Raw genomic sequence first — 18559 nt, 5'->3', positions numbered from 1 at the left:
ATTTTTGGACCTGGTTGCCAATAAGACTGAGATGGCTGTGGGTAGGTGATCCAGTTACCAGAGGAAGAGGAGCGAAGGCACTGGATCAGTTCCCCGAACCAGGCTGAGGTGCTGGTTCTTCATGGACTCATATGCACTACGTATCCGGCTCTTGCCAGCCCCAGCACCTGTGAATGTGACACTTCAGAAACATTATGTTCATCCTGGGCAGAGATAAGAGATGTAGTGTTTTCTGGGAAGTCCACAGAGTGAACACCACTGGCTATTTTCATCAACGGGTTCATCTGGCCATTTTCAACACTTGCAACCGTTGCAAATTATGGGCCGAGACACTCGCGTTTGAGCAAATACAGGCTTCACGAATGTCCTCTTGGTACCGCATCGTATCCGGGATGTGGCCAGGAAGCAATGCCTTGACTGATGTGAGATATTGTTCTGTTCAGTTTTCCAAGGGATGTTTTGGGGAGCGGCAGTAAAGGCGAGATTCCAAGAGAAAGGAAGCAGGAAAAGCCAGCGGACTCGGCTTCTGATCCTGAGAACTCAGCCGGAGCATCCGGGCCTGTGACGTGCATCTCGGGTTCCTGAACGAGTCTTTATCGCACAAAGGGATTCCATAGCCTCCTGTAAGTGCCTTCGCTTATTAGTATCTTCTTATACAAAGTAGAACAGGAATCCTAAAGACATTGATTGCAAGGAAAAGGTTTAAATATGATTTCCTTATAGCTATTAATATGTATGCCTTAAATAGAAGCACACCGTTAAGCAGCTTATGATATTATGAAAAGGATGTTCCCCCAGGGCCATAATATGGCAGCAGTGACAGCGAGGAGAGATTGGTATTTACCCAGATTGGCTGTACTTACGTCAAGCATCCTCTGAGCTCGTGGGAGGGAACGGGGGGCAGTGGCAACAGCAAGGGTTCGATAAGCACTTACCGGGAATAAAAGACAAGCATGAAAGTGAGGTTTAGCCTCTTTAAAGATTCCCGTGCGCACGGCGGCGGCGACGGCGACGGCGGGCAGGTGCCTTTGGTTCCGGCCTTGATTAACGACGTGAGACCCACGTGTTCCCCGGAAATGAGCCATTGTGCTGAGGTTGTCCAAACTTGTCTAGGCGGAGGACCTGTCATCTGAACCAGGGCTTAGCAGAGCCGCACTTAGAGCAAAAGATTGGATCCCGAGAGCCCCCCCACACACACACACACACACACCCTGAATGCTTTCTTAATCCATAAACTCTCCCTCTTTTGCCACACTTCATCTTTCATTCTGTTCACTCTCTCCTTATTCATCTTTACATACAATTCACCCTTTTCCGTCTTTCGTGGAAGTTGTTGGATTTGCGACTCGGGGAGGCAGACGAACCATCTTTTTTTTTCTTTTTTTTCCAAGGGAAAAAAATTAGTTTTTTTTTTTCCTTTTTTTTTCCCCCCTTCATGGAGCTCTTCGGGACCGCCTGGAACGGTCGTGTTCCGGGAAGATAACAAACAACAGCTGAAACTCGGCAGAGCTGAATGACATGAGATAATACTGCTGACCCAGGCAGAAATTCAGCTCCTGACATATTTCGGTCCAAATAAAGTTCAGCCTATTCACTGTACACACAGAAATATGAATCTAATCTCGCGCTGGCGTGCGCACATCGTAGGTCTTCCTCATTTCTGAGGACTTGGGTGTGTTGTCAGGGTGGGAGTTTTGAGGGGGGGGCAGCCTGTGGGGTTAGAGGCAGAAATTAAAGCTGGGGAAGGTGGAATTCTTCTTAACAACAAAGACTCTTGAAGCCACTATGCTGCATAAGAATCCAACAGGCCCAATCAATTCCAGCCTCCTGGTCCTGGGATCAAGGCGATTATAGTAATCAGACAGGCAGGATGGGCCCTATTTATGTTTTAATAAAGATGCTGGTCACAGGACAAGGACCCAAAGAGGCTCAAACCTGCAATTTCCACTTACTCTGCGCGGGGGTTTGTACTGAGTGACGCAAAGTCTGTTTCTATAGGCCAGGACCATCTATGACGGCTGCCAAAGCTCAGCATTTACAATAACCGGGCTTAACCCGAACTGAAACGCCAGGTTTTTGAGTTTAACTTAACGCCCGTAAATCTGCCCCGTGGATCTTGGTGGTGGGGCGGGGGGGGGCGCGCCAATTGGCATGTTATTTACATTGCTAGCGCGCTGCAGATAGCTGGAGTAAATTTAAAAGTTTTCCATCTGTGGGAAAAAATGTAAACATGATACGAGGTTCACAGAGATGTGAAGACAAACACTGAGGCCGATAAAAGCTCTAATGTCAGGAGAAATGTATGCATGATAAGATTTATATTTTTTTTGTTTGTCAAAACCTGGCAGCTTTTATGCGAAAAATCAAACATCGGGGTTGAGGCATTGAAAACAAAGAGCCAGGTGGTGAATCACCCGGGACAGAGAGCTCATCTCCTACCGGTGCGTTTGCTGTGTTTTTTTTTTTTGCTTTGAACACTGCTATATAAAGGCAGAGCGTCAGGTAAAGTCTATTTTGGGAGGTAATTGAGACGCCATCCAGCAGATATGGGAGGAGGTAGCAGAGCCCATTACACTCAATAAGATGTACCGTCATCTTGGGCGTGGGGGCTGAATTTTCCATCGCCGCAGGTTGGGGGCGCTGGAGCGGCCAGGAGCACTTGTGAACAAATCAGGTGTGCAGAATACCAAGGGGGTCTGCTGGAATTTAAAAATTCACCGTTGCCCCCACCCCCAAAAACCGACTTGAGTTTGGCTAAAAGGAGGCGGAAATGCCAGCCGTCTCCTGCTGGGGGCTGCGACTGGGCTGGGCTGGGCTGGGCTTTGGCTGGGCTGGGCTGGGCTGGGCTGGGCTTTGGCTGGGCTGGGCTGGGCTGGGCTGGGCTGGGCTGGGCTTTGGCTGGGCTGGGCTGGGCTGGGCTTTGGCTGGGCTGGGCTGGGCTGGGCTGGGCTGGGCTGGGCTGGGCTGGGCTTTGGCTGGCGACATCGCCAGTATCCACCTGACCAGACACCGCTGACAGCAAAGCGACATGCAGACTGAAGGATACATGCAGCTCATCTGCCGAAAGATACCGACTTACAGTCCTGATCAGGATGATCCACTCATCCGGGGGCTCGTATTACAGTAACTACAGACCCACTCTGTCTACTGTTTAACCAATATATAATAATAATAGATACTTTATTGATCCCTGTGGGGAAATTCTCTTTACGCCTCTGTAGGTGAGAGCAAGCTGGCTGTGAAGAGCAGCCACCCATAGCAGCACCCAGAGAGATGGGGGTTAAGGGTCTTGCTCAAAGACCTGCGGACCTGCCAAGGCTGGGCTTGGACTGGAGACCTTCTGACCACAGACACAGAGGCTTAGCCCACTGAGCCACAGCTTTTTGCTCTGAACGTCACATGATCTCTGGGTGATATTCGCCACGGCGACAAGCACAAACCTTGACAAGCTGCCCCTAAATGAGTTTATCGAGCGCGGTTTCAGGGGCAGGCTGGCCGTTTCTCCGTATCTGTGTGTGTGGGTGGACACGTGTGTGTACTTGCGTGCTCGTGTGTGTGTGCGTTTGTGTGTGTGTGTCTGTCTGTGTGTGTGTGTGTCTGTGTGTGTGTGTCTCTGTGTGTGTGTGTCTGTGTGTGTGTGTGTGTGTGTGTGTGTGTGTGTCTGTGTGTGTGTGTGTGTCTGTGTGTGTGTGTGTGTGCCCGTACCTTTGTGCCCCTCGTGCCCCCTGTGCTCAGCACCCACTAATCACCACCATCCTCTCTCCGTCTGTAAGTGGGACACACTTAGCTGGCTCCTTTATTTACCTGCCCTCTGTGAAAGATGAAAGCGGCAGGTGAAAAGGCTGCAGGGAGCGAGGGGGCCACAGCCATGGATCCGCATGTTTTATTTATTCTCGGCGGGGAGGTGGGGCTGGCGGCGCGCATTCGGGGGTGTTTATCCATAATGGAAAAATAATGGGAAAAGATTAAAGCTTCCCCGTAAAATGCCCGGCACCCGCAGCTTTTTCTAAATGGTGCCGGTGTTCCCGCCGCTCGGAGAGCCCCCGCTGACATTATGTCCCCAAAAACGAGACAGAGCCACTCGGCCAATTAGCTGGCAGGAAGAGCAAAAGGCCGTGCCTGCAAATGAGGAGAGTCTCCATGCTTATCCGGCTATTAAAAACAAGAGCGCGCTGATCTCAGGCCACAGGTCGGCACTATAATTGATAATGTTATATAATTAAAATAATTACCCTTATAATACATATAATACGTCGCGCGATTAAGTTCAGCCTCCGCAGGTGTCTGGGCCCATAGACCCATAAAACTGCTCACTTAAGCGTTTAGCCCAGGAAAAAAAATGGTGGGGGGGGCATATCTCTGATAAGACGCATAGCTAGCGCCAAACGGCTAATTCTGGGGGCCGCTGCTGTTGTACGACATGGTCTGCGGGTGTTATCCAAGCCACACCTTTTTAATTTAGTGTTTGAAGAAATTAGTTAATTTCACAGTCTGCCGGCCGCGAAAGGGCTCTTTACGGCGCCGGCCTGTCAGATACCGGAGAGCCCTGAGAAAAGGGGGTCGAGAGTCTGCGGCGTGTTTATCAGCATATGAGTTACCGGGCACCTAAGAGTGTGGTAAATTCAGCGGAGAAATATTATTCCCAGTAAATCTCGGACTGTGAATAACACAAGCCAAGCAATTTGAGTACAGAAGGTCACTGGGTACCAAAGTATGGGGGGGCGGGGGGGTGGGGGCAGGTGATGTCGGTGGGGGTGAGGGAGGTGTACCTTCTGCTCGAGCAAAATAGATGAAAGATGGAATGGTGGGTGATGAAAAGTTGATGCTCTGGCAGGCCGGCGCACAAAAAACGATGAGCATCCCTCAGTGTGTTGGGAGTATGAAGGACTGTCAGTCTGATAAAAAATATATACGTATGTATTTCGGCACATAAAGAATCGCCGAGATGGAAAAGGACAAACTTTGCTGACAGGAGCTTTAAACCGAGACAAAAGCGTGCCGATTTCCACTGGACGGATTCCGGAAGATGTCCTCGGCGAGATCGCCACCGCTTGACATAACACCTCGGTTTTACGGGGGGGGGCATGGCGGCCGCATTTCTCTAAACACGGGACACAGAAAAACATCTCATTCATTCTCCTCTGTTATCAATTAGATTTCTTTTTAAAAGCATGAACAGATCGGAATTGTTATCAACACCCCCTCCCCAGTGCCCCCCCCCCACTTCTCCACAGAGGAACTAACACGTGTCCTTCAGAGAAGATTGGCTGTATGGGACTCATAGCAAAGTTTTAATGTTTCACTTGAATAAATCATAGGCATCTATTGAATCCTTTTGGTTTAACAAAAAGAACCCTCTATTCAGTATGAAAAGAAAGGAGCCTGGATTGCTTCGAGCTGGAGAGTTATCTCACAGTGAAAGGAATTAAGGACCAGTTGCCAATATTGTGGATCAACTGAGCTCGCAAGAAAAGGGGCGTTCTTGTGTTACAGTACCTGGCTGGGGAATAAAGTCACAATAGGCTTCAAACAAGGACCAAATGCACAATTTGTCGATTGCATTTTCTTTTTTTTTTTTTTTGCTTCAGGGACTCAGGGACTTTTCATGGGAGACAATGCCCAACGCAGACGGGCATGGAGCAGAAAATGCAGTAAATAGCTGTTGTATTACTCTCACTCTTGTTGTCGGAGGAATATAGGTGCCATTCATCGAGGTCGCGTATCTGACCCCAATCTCTTGCTTTTTCATTGTAATGACTCAAAGCAACATCTAGTTCCGTGCGCCATTGTCTCCATTGTTCAACCTGTATTTTGAATGGCACAGAGCTGTAGATTGAGCTCGATATATATACTTCCTTTTATGATGTGCTTCTCTTATTAATGTTTCATTAAACCTCCTTGCAGATGCTGAGCTGCACCTCCGCCTCTCATCGCCCATTGTGTTGAGGCCAAAGGCACCTGAAGTGACTGGAGTGTCTGATGTCGTTCCTCAGCTCTTAAAGGACGTCTAGGGGGAGTGACGCTTTGTCAAGGGACCCCAGGAGGACACATTGTTTTTCGTCAAACTTGAAAGTTTATCCGGACATTAGAGTGCTTGAGATGACTGAGGAAGTGAAGAATGCCCACGGCAAGTCAACAAGAAGGAGCACGACAGCAGGTCATCGCGATGAATATATTGTATATATAAGATGGAATAGCTGTCTAGACAACGCAGATGTGGAAAAAATGAGGGACGAACTTCACCGAAGTATCTTTAAATCTTCCACACAATTCTCTTCCAAGCCATCAAAACCATGTTGCACTTAATTCTTTAATGGTTATCCAACCATCATAAGATCATAAGATACTCAAATGCACTAATTACATGGTAATTCACTCATGGCCGATTACTCGACTAAGCCTGGTATGTGCTAGTTGTCCGTAAGGAATCCTGAAAGGCTGCATGAAAACTCCAACAACAGCACCGTTCCATTAAAATGGTTCACGTAGAAGATACCAGCTGTGGCAGAGCGGGGAATGCGGGCGGGTTTTATACAACAAGCCCAGCCGCTGTTTATATTCCACCGGATTGTCTAGAATGACCTTCACATGTCTCAGCGCAGAAAAATGACTGTTCCTCCAAGTACAAGTAGGAACAGGAGAGGCAGACAACGGGAGGTCACAGAACAGACAGGCTGAGAAGAAAGGGAGCACAAACAGGGGCTTGCTCCATTCTGACCCAGCCTGAATTCAGAGAATACAGCAGCCCGCACTGACACTAATCCTGCCAGTATTAATAAGGGATCTGCACAGAGCCACTATCTAGGCTCACTGACCTTTCACCCCTGGTTATTTAACACATATGTTAATCTGAGGTGACTGGAGAAGCTTAAAATCTCTTACTGCTACCGTCTTCATTGAAGACATCTTATTCTTCTGGGTCTACGCTGGGGGTTTGCGGTCAAAAACCATATCTGAGTGGCAAGTTCACTTCGTTGACTCCCGGCCGTCACGGCGTACCGCGGGTTGGGGTGAAGAGCTATGAGAAGCGGGCGGGGGGGGGGGGGTCACGTGGCTTCCGGAAATTTCTGATGGCGCTTGACACAGAGCTGTGGCCTTGAACAAAATGTTATGCGCATGTGCACAGACACGTATGCTAAGCCAATGCATCACTGAGTCAACCTAGGCAGCCGCCTAGGGGCCCCATTCTGACGGGGCGCCAACTTAGCCAGTCAGTTTCCCTTCGTCTCAGACAGGGGGCGCCAGCGGTCAAGCTTGTCAGGGGAGCCGAATGGGCTTTGACCACTACTGACACAAAGTAGGCTGAAAACATCAAAAAATTCTCTCAGCATGGCCTAGTGACCCAAGTCCTAAAGATCTATTTTAGGCATTAAAGCTGAAATAGGGAACCTACATCTAATCCTTGTGAACACCTACAAGCACGAGCGCCCAGACGGATGGTGATGCCCAGTGTGGCTGCCAATTACTTTACTTTTCCCTGCAGAGGCAAACGTCAGCAAAACTCTCCAGACCAATACTTCCCTTTGATTTTCTGACCTGTGGCAATTCGGGGGAAGGCAGGTAGACTCCGAGCGCTTGTGGGTGACTCTACAGCGGATGCCTGGGTGTCACTAGGTCTGCATTCCTCGCACTGGCTGGAGAGAGAAGGAGGGAGACAAATCAGGCGTCATGTTGGGGCACGTTTTTAGGCGTCTGTGCATGCCAGAAGAAAGCACTTTCATCACAGGCGTTTTCAGTCGTGCCCCTCTTAATGTGTCCTTGCATATTAATGTGACTCTTCTACTGAAATTTTAGCTTGAAAAAATCCATTCATTGCATTGCGAGCTAAAACGCAAGAGACAGATATTCCATCGGCCACTGAAAGGATGAGAGAAATGGACTGTGGCTCAGAAATCGGCACCAGATAATTTCACTGACATAGCTGAAGGGGCGAGTCGGATCGCAGCGGTACTGACTACAGCATCACCTTGGGACCATTATTTATGAGGACATTATTGTACAGTGGCATCGCATCAAATAAAGCTCTCTGTCATTGCCACACGAGTAACTGATATAACTAAAATGCCTTTTGTTGGTGCCTCTTATGTGAGTGGTACACTTCCAAGTTGGTTCCTCGCAGAACATTTTCTCTTTCAATTAGGGACACTGAACTTTGACTGTAATTCACTGTACAGGCTGTTTCAGTGAAATTATCCATTGAAACCATCCTTTATCCATCGGTAATAAGTCGACCTTTTTACCTTGTGTGCAGCATCTGTAAATTATTGCTTATTTCAGGTCGTGCGTAAGGCGTGAGACATTGACATCAACCCAGGTGATAGGACTGAGCAGGAAAAGAGAGGGATTGTGTCCACTGAGTGCAGTCACTGCCATCTAGTGGCCAGATGGAGGAATCTCACTGGTGTGCAGTTACTGCCACACTGTAGAGCTCAAATTACCTTGGAGAGGAGTTCCATGTCACTGGTCACAATGAAGAAGTGGTACCAGACCCGGTAAAGTGTGAGCCCTCATTTTCCCATTTAACTAAAATTAGATAACACAAGATGTAGGCACCAGAGATGAGGCCAGTTTTGCAGAAAGCACATTGCAGGCAGGCCCTAATGGAGAGTGAGGCATTAAGTGCCTTTCCGCTGCAATTATCATTGCATAGACATCATTTTAATTCTAGGCTGGATGTTTTGTAGAAGCTCCAGAGCCACCCAGAGACCTGAGCCGGCTATGGTTTGTGTGTGGGACCACACCCTATAACAACATGATATGAGATGGTGAAGGGGCGTGGGGGGGGGGGCTAAAGAGGGACAGGCAGAGAGAAAGATGGAGGGAACTCAACAGCCGACGGATGGGGCTGGAGTGACACCAGGCAGCCGCTTTGGCAATAAATCGACAATCCCCCAAGACAGGCGGGCCGACCGGCATTCGTGTGATCTCTGTGGTGTGGCAAATTAAAACCAAATTTCCTCCCGGGCGGCACAAGGGGAAAAAAACGGACTCAGAGCTACCTGGGGCCACCTGGGCTCGGCTCCAAGGAGTCAGTCAAGACAATTTCCCTCAAATCAACCCTCTATCTTAATCTGACAGCCAGACTCGATTAGGAAGCGTGAAAATTGCTTCTCTCCCCACCAGCTGTCATCCTAAAATTATCTTAATTGTGAGATAATTACGCCTCTGAGATGCAAAAGAGGAAGGCATTGCTCCTTTAAAGGTAAGCAGGGAAAGTTCTAGAATCCCCCGCGCACACCTGGGCTGCCGGTGACTCGGGGGGGGTCCGGGCTGGGGCCAAGCTTTGAGACCCACTCTGGCCCACCACCCCGCCCCTCCCGTCTTCACATAGCCGGCCACGTCACACGGAGCAGAATGGATTGGCTCCACTGAGAGCCGTGAAATAGATCCGCGGCTGCTGGGCTTCCTCTCTGCTCGGGGACAGGGTCTGGGCTGAGCAGGTAAGCTCACGATCAACCCGTCACGTGGACGGGAGGAATCTCCAGCAACTAATCCCACCTACTCTCCCCCCATTCACGCCAAAATCAATCCCATCGTTCCTCTATTCCAAAACCTCCGTCCCTCAGAGCTTTATTAGAACTTCTAAAATCTGGTCAAGCTATTTCACACGGAATGTGTGTGTTAATGAGGGCGAAACAGCAATGGAAAAAAGTGGATGAACCCAGTGACGGCGCTGGCTCCAGATTTCTGCTTAAATATGACGTACTTCTGTTATGACTTAAGAAATATCATTAAAAAAAATGCATGACAGCACCCAGAAGCAGAGAGCACTTCAGACCAAACAATCAAATCTTATTTTAAAGCTGAATAATACTTTACTGTAAAAGTAAGCAATAAGCAAATACGGTTAGCCCAGACATTTACACTCATGTATATTTTCCAGCCTGGTTTGTAACCGAGGAAAAACTAAACCGTTCACAGCGTTTCGCGGCGAAGCCTCCCCACACCAAGCCTCTTATCTGTCCGCTTGACCGTGTTCTCCGAGTCTGCATTCCTCGCTGTGCAGCACCATGTAATTTTCTGACATTAATCTCTCTTCTCTGAGGTAATTTGCTGCACCCAAAGCCTCCCAACTATCGCTCAATGGCAGGACAATAACTATAATACCTATAGAAGGCTGAGGCTCCTTCTCCTACACTCAGCTGAGGCTGGTGCCCACAAGTACTGCCCTTTATCAGCCTTGGGGACAGGCTTAACTATTCTTTCTTGCTGTCTCTCAATGGTAAAAATAGTCTTTTTTCCCTCTACTACTAAAACCCAGGTGCATTTAAGGTGGCCCCGAATGTAGACGCCTGTAAACTGTGGAGCGATGAGTGTACAAAAATGAAAGGTACAGAAATGTTGGGGCCACCTAGACAATGTGTTTCCACCCTAAGGTGGAGAGTATGCAGAAGGGATCTGGCTTTGAATGTAAGAACCTACCGTGCACCAGCTTCTCAAGGGGTCCCCCCCACCAGGACAATCACGAAGCCCATATTAATCCCCTGTCAACCATAATGGGAATCATTGTCGAGCAAAGTCCGATGAGCCTTAACGACGCCACGTTAGCTGTGTGTTTGTTGATAATACCGGTTTTTATGACTCTCCGGCAATTAGGCTACGTAAAAAAATCCGGGAATTACATTACGTATAAAAAAAAACATACACACAAAAAAACAATATTAACAGGAGGAACAAATTATTTTACTTTTAATTAATTGTGATTTTATCTTTCAGTAATAATTCTGCTATATATTATAACTATATAATTAAACGTCCCTCTTTTATAATTGACATCCATCCATCCATTTTCCAACCGGCTTATCCTACTGGGTCGCGGGGGGTCCGGAGCCTATCCCGGAAGCAATGGGCACGAGGCAGGGAACAACCCTGGACAAGGCGCCAGCCCATCACAGGGCACAATTGACATCTTCACGTGCATAAAGACACAATGAGAGTGCCCCATCTGCTGGTTGTAAATCATTATTACAATTCACCAAACAGCATGTGCCTCAAATCTTGTCTAATATTTATTTCTAATATATAATGCAAATAACATGCATACGGATATGCATGAACACATACATACAAACTTTATATACATAAAAAACATCCTTGTGGATTGGTTTCTCTGTATGGTAGTTCGGTTAGCCGTGTTAGCATGTAGTCAGTACTGCATTGTGATACAATTTATTGTCGACTATACATCTTGTCGGTAAGTTAAAACTTGGTTAGTCATTTTCTTATATAATATATGAACCCCGTACAATCGCGATAAAAAAGAATCATTTTTAGAACATGTTGACAGCTGAAAATATTTCCTATGTGGAGTACTCAGGGTAGCGTGGCCGAGCGGTCTAAGGCGCTGGATTAAGGCTCCAGTCTCTTCGGGGGCGTGGGTTCGAATCCCACCGCTGCCAAGAATTTTTTGATTGGCGTGTTATTACATATTTTAATTATTATTATACCTATGGTTTAAGAAACCACAATAACGCTAAAATATGTTTGGTGTGTATGAAAGTCAACATCCTACAGTCCTACATATGAAAGAAACGTCACAGTCAACAGACCATTTTCATTATGTTTCTTTAATTTCAAGTAAGTGGTTTCAAGGTTTTTGGGAAATCACTATCTTCTTTCATACATGTAAGGTACTTTCTTTTTTTTATTGAGGAAACTATCAAATTCAAGGCAGACTTTACTGTTGCTAGTCACTTTTACCCCCCACTTGATAGTTAAGTATAAAGGAGCGAGTAAGGTCATTAGGATTCTCTCTGATCATGACTGACAGATCCAGACATCCCGCAGTGCTGCAGCAACCATTCCAGAATCCATCTGTATCCAGGCACAGATCCTGTGTGGCTTTCCCTTGCACTGACACTTGGGAGACCCCTGGGACCCTCATCTTGAACCGGATGGTCCGGTTGGCTGGGAGGACACCGGAAAGAGGCTCAACCAGCTCATAGTGTTCCTGCCAGGTAGTGTATTTCAAAGGGAAGACCGGCCAGCTCACTTTGGGGTTGGTGCAGGAGATCAGATAATTACAGACGTTGCTGAAACTGCCTGCCATTGTTCGCTCTTTGCCATAGATACAGAGCTGATATAGCCCAGGTCTTGGTATCTGCACTTGGAATTTAACACGGTCCACAGTTCTAGACATGAATGTGTGCCTGCGTTGCTCATCATCTGTCATGCGAAAGACCTCTGTGCTCAGCATGCTGAGGAACTCCCAGTGACTGTCCACACGGAAGCTGAAGGAGCAGCGACCGTCAGCGGTGTGGACCAGAGAGTCACGCTGGGAGGGGTCACAGAGGCCGCTCCGCTCAGACATCCAGCTGGGCCCCATGGGGTTTTTCAGATCTTCAGGCAAGTTCAGCCCCCGGTCGACGGCCTTGCACTGGATCTCATAATGCAACGCTGAGTTGTACATCTTTTCTGTAGAATCTGGGTCCCTGCAATAGATTTTCAAGGAATGTTTTCCGATTTCTGGGGGATAGACATCCAGCATCATTCCGTCTGGCTTCAGGGTTAAGATGCCATGGTTCTCTTTGTCGTTGAGCGTTTGCATGAAGAGCGTAGGTGATGAACTCTTTATGGTGATGGTTGTCTTTTGATCTGTATTACAAGGGAGAAAGGGAGGCAAATGGAACGTAATTCAGTAGTGAACACATTATACACATTATATTCCTTAGCACAAACGTTCCATCTATGATCGTGAAAGCAGCACTGAAGTCACTCAGAACACATCCGGAATCACAGAATGATTCAAATGTTTTGACGTAATGACTCATTATGGAAAGAACGGACCTGAATGGATGAGCCAAGACTCTGGTTGCGAAGACAGGAGGCCAGAATTATAAAAGCAGCTTTTCCGGAAAGCGGCATCCTCAAACTGCTTAAGCGAGATCTGTGGTCTCAGGAGCTGCCACTGACCCTCCAGCGGGAAATGATCTCCCACGAAAAGGGCAGGGTGAGTCAAGAAGTAGAACTCATTATATCTAAATGCAAAATGAGAAAGACCCTGAACAGCAGCACCAAGACCTCAGACTGCATTCATTTCACTGCAACTGAGTTCTGATACAAAGTTCAACTAAAAGTATGCCTCTGCTTGTTAGTGTGATTACCATGTCAATTGCAGTGCCGGTTATATCGTTATTTTTGATATAAAAATATGATGCCTTTGTCTGGTCTTGAAAAACATAACTCAATTTATTGTCTTCCACAATGCAAAAAAGTGCTCAAAATTGTGCTCACTTGAATTCAAACTGAGAAACATTATCAGTCACATGACCAGCTCCCCAGGTAGCGTCCAGAAGGTGCCAACTCCCAGCCAGTCGGACAGCGTTCCAGGCATGATCCGACTCCCCACGGAATCGGTTTCCCAGCTTGTAGCCAGCACCCTTGGAATACCCAGACAGCTCCTTACACTCTATACCTGCAAGACTGAGCGACATCACGCAAGTTTTACGACATCAGTAATGGGCTACAGGGTCCCCATGAAGGTGGACCAGTGAACAAAGTTGGATGGATCCTGGGCTCAATGACAGTGACGCAAATCACATAGCATTTAGCACTAAGGAAATTCAAAACCAAGAATTTTAAGAATTGGACTTTTTCAAAAACATAATTTTTAATGACACGGGTCTGAATTCTATCATTTTGTTAATAATAATAATTTCTATATAATAAAAGGAGAATTGATTAGTGCTTTTGCAAATAGGCCAATTAATCATTTACTATGTCTAAAGGGATGGTCTTATACGTTTTGAGTGATTAAACATAATGTGGATGAAGCAATCATTAATCACTACTTTAGGGAGAACATATACCTTGTCAAAGCTTTTAGATCTAGCTAGTTTGAAATTAATTTGTCCTGTAGGGAATCTATACGTTTTCAATACTTTCGCTGCAGCTGTAGATGTGTTCGATGCTAACGTCTGCCCCCTTGTGGACCAAGTGGGTAAGTGACAGACAACAAAAGGGAAATATCTGAGTACAGAATGTGTTCTGCATTGATACCCAGCCATGTACTTGAGTACAATGTGTGATGCAATGATAATTACCGCCATAGTGGCACCGGGAGACACTGAGTGATGCATAGATAGGCAGACATACCAATACTGAGTAGGAAGATTTACTCAAGGTGTGACCTTAAATGTAAAAACCCATCGACTGATTACAGCTTCCGGTAGGGTTTTTAATTAGCTGCTCATTTTCCCGAGCTGGGTGGCCAGTACCTGCACATCCGTTGAACCAGACTGGAGTATCCCGCACACACGGCCCTCCCTGTCCGTAAGACGTCATCCGGGGACGCCGACCTCAGATTGGGGTTCCGGTAGCCTTCCATGTCATACGCTGCAAAGGCGAACGTCAGCAGAACGGCTCCGCTTTCACACTCCGGCTGTCCCGTCTATTTCACACGTAGAAGTGTACGCCTCCAGAGACCGCCCGCTCACCGATGTGGTGCGTCACCCAAACCCAAATCGCCCTCAGCTTCTCAACATCACTGCTGGTGCCTCTGAGCAGATCCCGGACCAGAACCTCCACACTGCTGCTGGCCCTCACCTTCAAACCAAGAGAAGTGCCGCCAAATGCTTTTATTACGGCATTTATCACTCTTAAATGCCGCTTCTTCATGTCACATGACACTTACCTCACTTGCATAAGCATCGAGCTGTTTAAACTGATTTAAATCAATCCGCATTGACTTAAGCGTAGACCCATCCCATGGATAAGCTAAAGTGTGAAAAAATAGCTATGAATCATCAAATATAATCTATAATAGCCAATTTTATAGACATACACAGCAAATACTTACCAAGTAGTATTGCATTGCTCACTTTGGTTCCATTCTGGTCATTGACATAGCCTGTAATTAATATTTTCATAAATTGTACAGCACTTTGGTCAACTACAGTTGTGTTAAACATGCTGTTTAAATATAATTAATGATAAGGGGATACATTTGGACAGTGAAATTAAGCCATAATCTCAAATTTGCATTGTGCAAAAGGAATGTCTGTTTACCCTCATTTTCATACACGGCTTCATTTCTGCTGGTTACTTTTCCTGTTAAAGAAAAGATTAAAATTTATTGCAGTTAATGACTAATAAGGATCATCTGTTGTAATGCTGCATTGTGGGCAGAGGTTCCCAGAACACCCTCATCACTGCATGCACACATAGAAGTGGGTTTTTTTGGATAATTACACATTTCTCACCTTTTCCGAAAGAAAACTTCTTCACCAAGTTAGCCGTCCTTTTCTTTGGATGAATCTCAACCGTTACTGCAAATAATTCAGAATTTTGTGCTATTTCAGTGCAACGGCTACCACTGATAGGTCAAAAGGGCTAAATAATTAGGTATTTTTCTCACCCACTTCCCTGTTCCCATTTACATTACACTCCACACTCTTGTCTGTCTGTTCTAGGACACAAATGCAAAACATCTGATTGTCATCCATACAGACATGCTTATGGAGCTGTCATGCTTTGTAGCTGCTGGTTTTGGTTCTGGGACACAGAATCACCTCTTTGAGTGGCAGTGCTCCTTGGCAGGGTTCTTGGGCTTGGCTGAATGTTGACTGTGACTATAGAGGACATGGGGAACAAAAATAGACACAGGATGTGAATTTCTGGCATATTCTGAAATCCCCATAAAGTAAGTCCAATGCATTGACATTCATCCCCGACCTTTGACCCCATGACCATCCACTGCGTCGTTTTTGGCCTCTTCCGCTCGCCCTGCGACACGCCCAAGCATAGAGTGCTGTCATAAAGTGAAGCCAAGAGCAGCGTGAAGGACAGAGACACTAATGGTGCTTTTCCACTGGCAAACAGGAACCAAGCCATAGTGTACGGCGAATAGAAACTAGTCACAGCACGTTTCCGGCCCGGGACGGCTCCGTAAAGGCGTTACTGGGTTTGAAGAATGACAGTGATGTAAAATCAAGTTTCGCATTATCAGGAATCACGGTCTCAATGTGCGACACTACTAATAATTAATAATATATAGAATATAGGCTTTTTCCTTCAGATGATCCATGCACAGGACACCGGTATCACCGTGCATTTCGACCAATCAGATGGTGATTTCACAGCTGCAGCTGACTTCCAGCTGGCATACTTCCAGTTGGTGATACGGCCCGGGTGCAGTTCGGTTCTTGGCGGCAGTGGAAAAGCTCCACGAGTCTCCTCCTGCGGTCTCTCTACAGTTACACGGTCACCCCAACGTCACTTACTTAGGTCACCTTTCTGACTCGCCTTGGCCTCTCCGCCATCTTCATCAGAGGAACAGCAGCCTGAGACGACATCACCGGGGGTTCATCAGCAGTGACGTAACCAAAGCAGGGACACCACACATGGTCAGCATTTGTGGCACGATACTGGCCAGATACACCCACAAGAACAATATACAGTTCTCTAAAAGTCACACACACAAACACAAAAGACCAACGGAAGGTCACAGGCACAGTAATATCGTGGCGCAGATGTAGCGACACACTAGTAGTTAGCTGGGATCAATCACTATTTGCTAGTCTTAACCAGGGGAAATCCTAGGATTTGACCTGTAGGGTAGCCACATTCAAAGAAGTACAGGACACCAGCCACGATAAAATTTACTGAGCTGGGGGGAAGGCTATGAAATGTGTATGAAAAAATGCAACAAGTTGCTAAATGGATTTAGAATTTTAATTTTTAAGGGGAACTGAGATAATAAAAAACAGAGCATCTTAAGCCCCCTAAACAGGGTCTACAACCACCTATGTTTGAAGTTTCTCTTTTAGTTTTTTTTTATAGCCCTTAAGCTTACTAAGTCAGATCCTTGTTAATCTCAAAGTAATAATTAGGTTACTTACACACATAGCACAGGTAGAACGGGAGCAGAGGAAAACACAAGATAGCTAGTATTATTTTTTGAGTACGAGAGAGGCAGTCAAGCAAGGCCATTTTTGTCGCAAGACAACCTGAAATGAATGAAGTTCATTAGGTTAGTTAAGTGACAGTACATCTACCGAAATGACAGCAGCTGACTTAGACGGAAAATCGTACTTAATGAGATTCTCAATCCTTTCATAACCACAGTTGGGTTGGTGTAAAACACGGTTAATTTGACATGAGCCAAGGAAGGAACATTTATGACATTTTATCATTTAAAAACGTGTTTAAATCTCTGTTAACTCTCATGATGTGGGCATCAGAGTGGGTATCTTGCAAATTCTCATCTTCAGAGTGAGAGAAAAAAATGGTCATTGGTGACTTACATGCGATGCTCAGCGGTTGTCCTGGGTCGCTGTCACCGTATGTTAGCTGAACGTTTTTCTGCGGTGTGCAGGAGGAACCGGTTAAATGCTTTATGAATGTTTCTAGGAAACCGCCTTGTGTCAACAGAAATCAGCCTTAGAGCAGGTATTCGCAGGTGGCTATGGACATATCGACACATCAAGATTGTATCGTTAGAGCATATGGACTTTGCTCAGATACCAGGACGGAGTGAACTGTCATATCAATTATTTGTAAATATATACTTTAAAAGTGTTAAGGCGACTGTTCCTTAGCTGAACACCAACCGGGGTGACATGAAAAGGTCTGTCCTAGCAAAGTTAATATTTGTCTTCAGTTTTTTTTTTTTTAAATATGTGTGGGTTGCTTGGGCAGTAGCAAAGGTGAAGGGGGTTAGGAGATAAGGAGATAACCCAGCAGTTCCCATAAATGTTCTTTAATTCCTCTAAGGAAGTTGATACACAGTGGGACCTTGGAACTCGAACACCTCTTAACTCGACCAACCCTGACATCGAACGGGTCTGTTGAATTTTTTCCGACTTGTACCTCGACCTAAATCTTGAAACTCCACCATTCCTGCTAAAACTTGTATGGGATGTGACGCGTTCAACTCTACCAATTTGGACTTCAAACGGTCGATCGAGAAAAAACTAACCACAACTCGACTGAAAACTCGGAACAGGACAAACCAAAACAGGCCTGCTAAAACCTGTACAGATCGGGACTCATCTCTGATGGACTAACCCAAAGGGTCCTATTAGGATGCTGATGCCTATAAGAATCGTGTGAAAGGTGTGTCTGTTCACGCTCAGGAAGCTGAAAGTATTAAAGTTATAACTCAACCAGTTATGTGTCACTTTGGTAACACTTTACTTGATGGGGCACAAATACTCAGTTACTACTGAAGTACAAATCATGAACTTGAGATAAAAGTTAATGATGAACAAACATGAGATCAGTGCTTCACTTGAGTTATTAATTACTTGTCGCTTAAATAGTTCCCTAAGTAGTTCACAAATCTTTACAGAATTATTATAGTAAAACATAGTCATTGTTGGGGTGAAAAGTGCATAATTATTTATTAATTTATGTATGTATGATCGCTCTAATTTTATAAGATTTTCAACTTTTCAGTCAGATCTATTTCCCCCCCGACGATGCCCGACCAGGATAAGCAGTTGGAATATGAGTAGATGACATACTCCTTAGTTCTTTTTGTAAAAATGCAACAGCCACGGAAGGTTATTATAGTCACATAATCTTCCGGAAAAAAAAAAAACGTGTCTGGTGTCATGTG

At 46.0% G+C, this 18559-nt stretch overlaps 1 protein-coding gene and 1 non-coding gene across 3 annotated transcripts; one reads left to right on the top strand and one right to left on the bottom strand.

The window, feature by feature from the left end:
• Nucleotides 1-11317: 11317 nt before the first annotated feature.
• trnal-aag (transfer RNA leucine (anticodon AAG)) lies at nt 11318-11399 on the top strand. The gene has a single exon. It is a non-coding gene; the product is annotated as a tRNA-Leu (tRNA).
• A 230-nt stretch (nt 11400-11629) lies between these two features.
• On the bottom strand, nt 11630-17366 carry LOC111849440 (kyphoscoliosis peptidase-like). Of its 2 annotated transcripts, XM_023822302.2 has the most exons (15): nt 17244-17366; nt 16839-16946; nt 16221-16280; nt 15673-15723; nt 15510-15569; nt 15356-15406; nt 15201-15266; nt 15007-15048; nt 14798-14848; nt 14633-14715; nt 14436-14544; nt 14217-14334; nt 13234-13422; nt 12787-12977; nt 11630-12594 (listed from the first exon to the last, which is right to left on the bottom strand). In XM_023822302.2, the coding sequence occupies exons 2-15, from the start codon at nt 16927-16929 to the stop codon at nt 11687-11689; spliced, it is 2070 nt and encodes a 689-aa protein (XP_023678070.2). In that variant the 5' UTR covers nt 16930-16946; nt 17244-17366; the 3' UTR covers nt 11630-11686. The 2 variants fall into 2 exon arrangements, with proteins under 2 accessions (XP_023678070.2, XP_023678071.2); XM_023822303.2 differs by lacking the exon at nt 17244-17366 and having other exon boundaries at nt 15673-15748; nt 16839-16913.
• Between the last annotated feature and the right edge of the window lie 1193 nt (nt 17367-18559).

Source organism: Paramormyrops kingsleyae, chromosome 21 (genome assembly GCF_048594095.1).
Source record: "Paramormyrops kingsleyae isolate MSU_618 chromosome 21, PKINGS_0.4, whole genome shotgun sequence".
Classification (NCBI taxonomy): Eukaryota; Metazoa; Chordata; class Actinopteri; order Osteoglossiformes; family Mormyridae; genus Paramormyrops; species Paramormyrops kingsleyae.
This window is presented reverse-complemented; position numbering and strand designations above follow the sequence as displayed.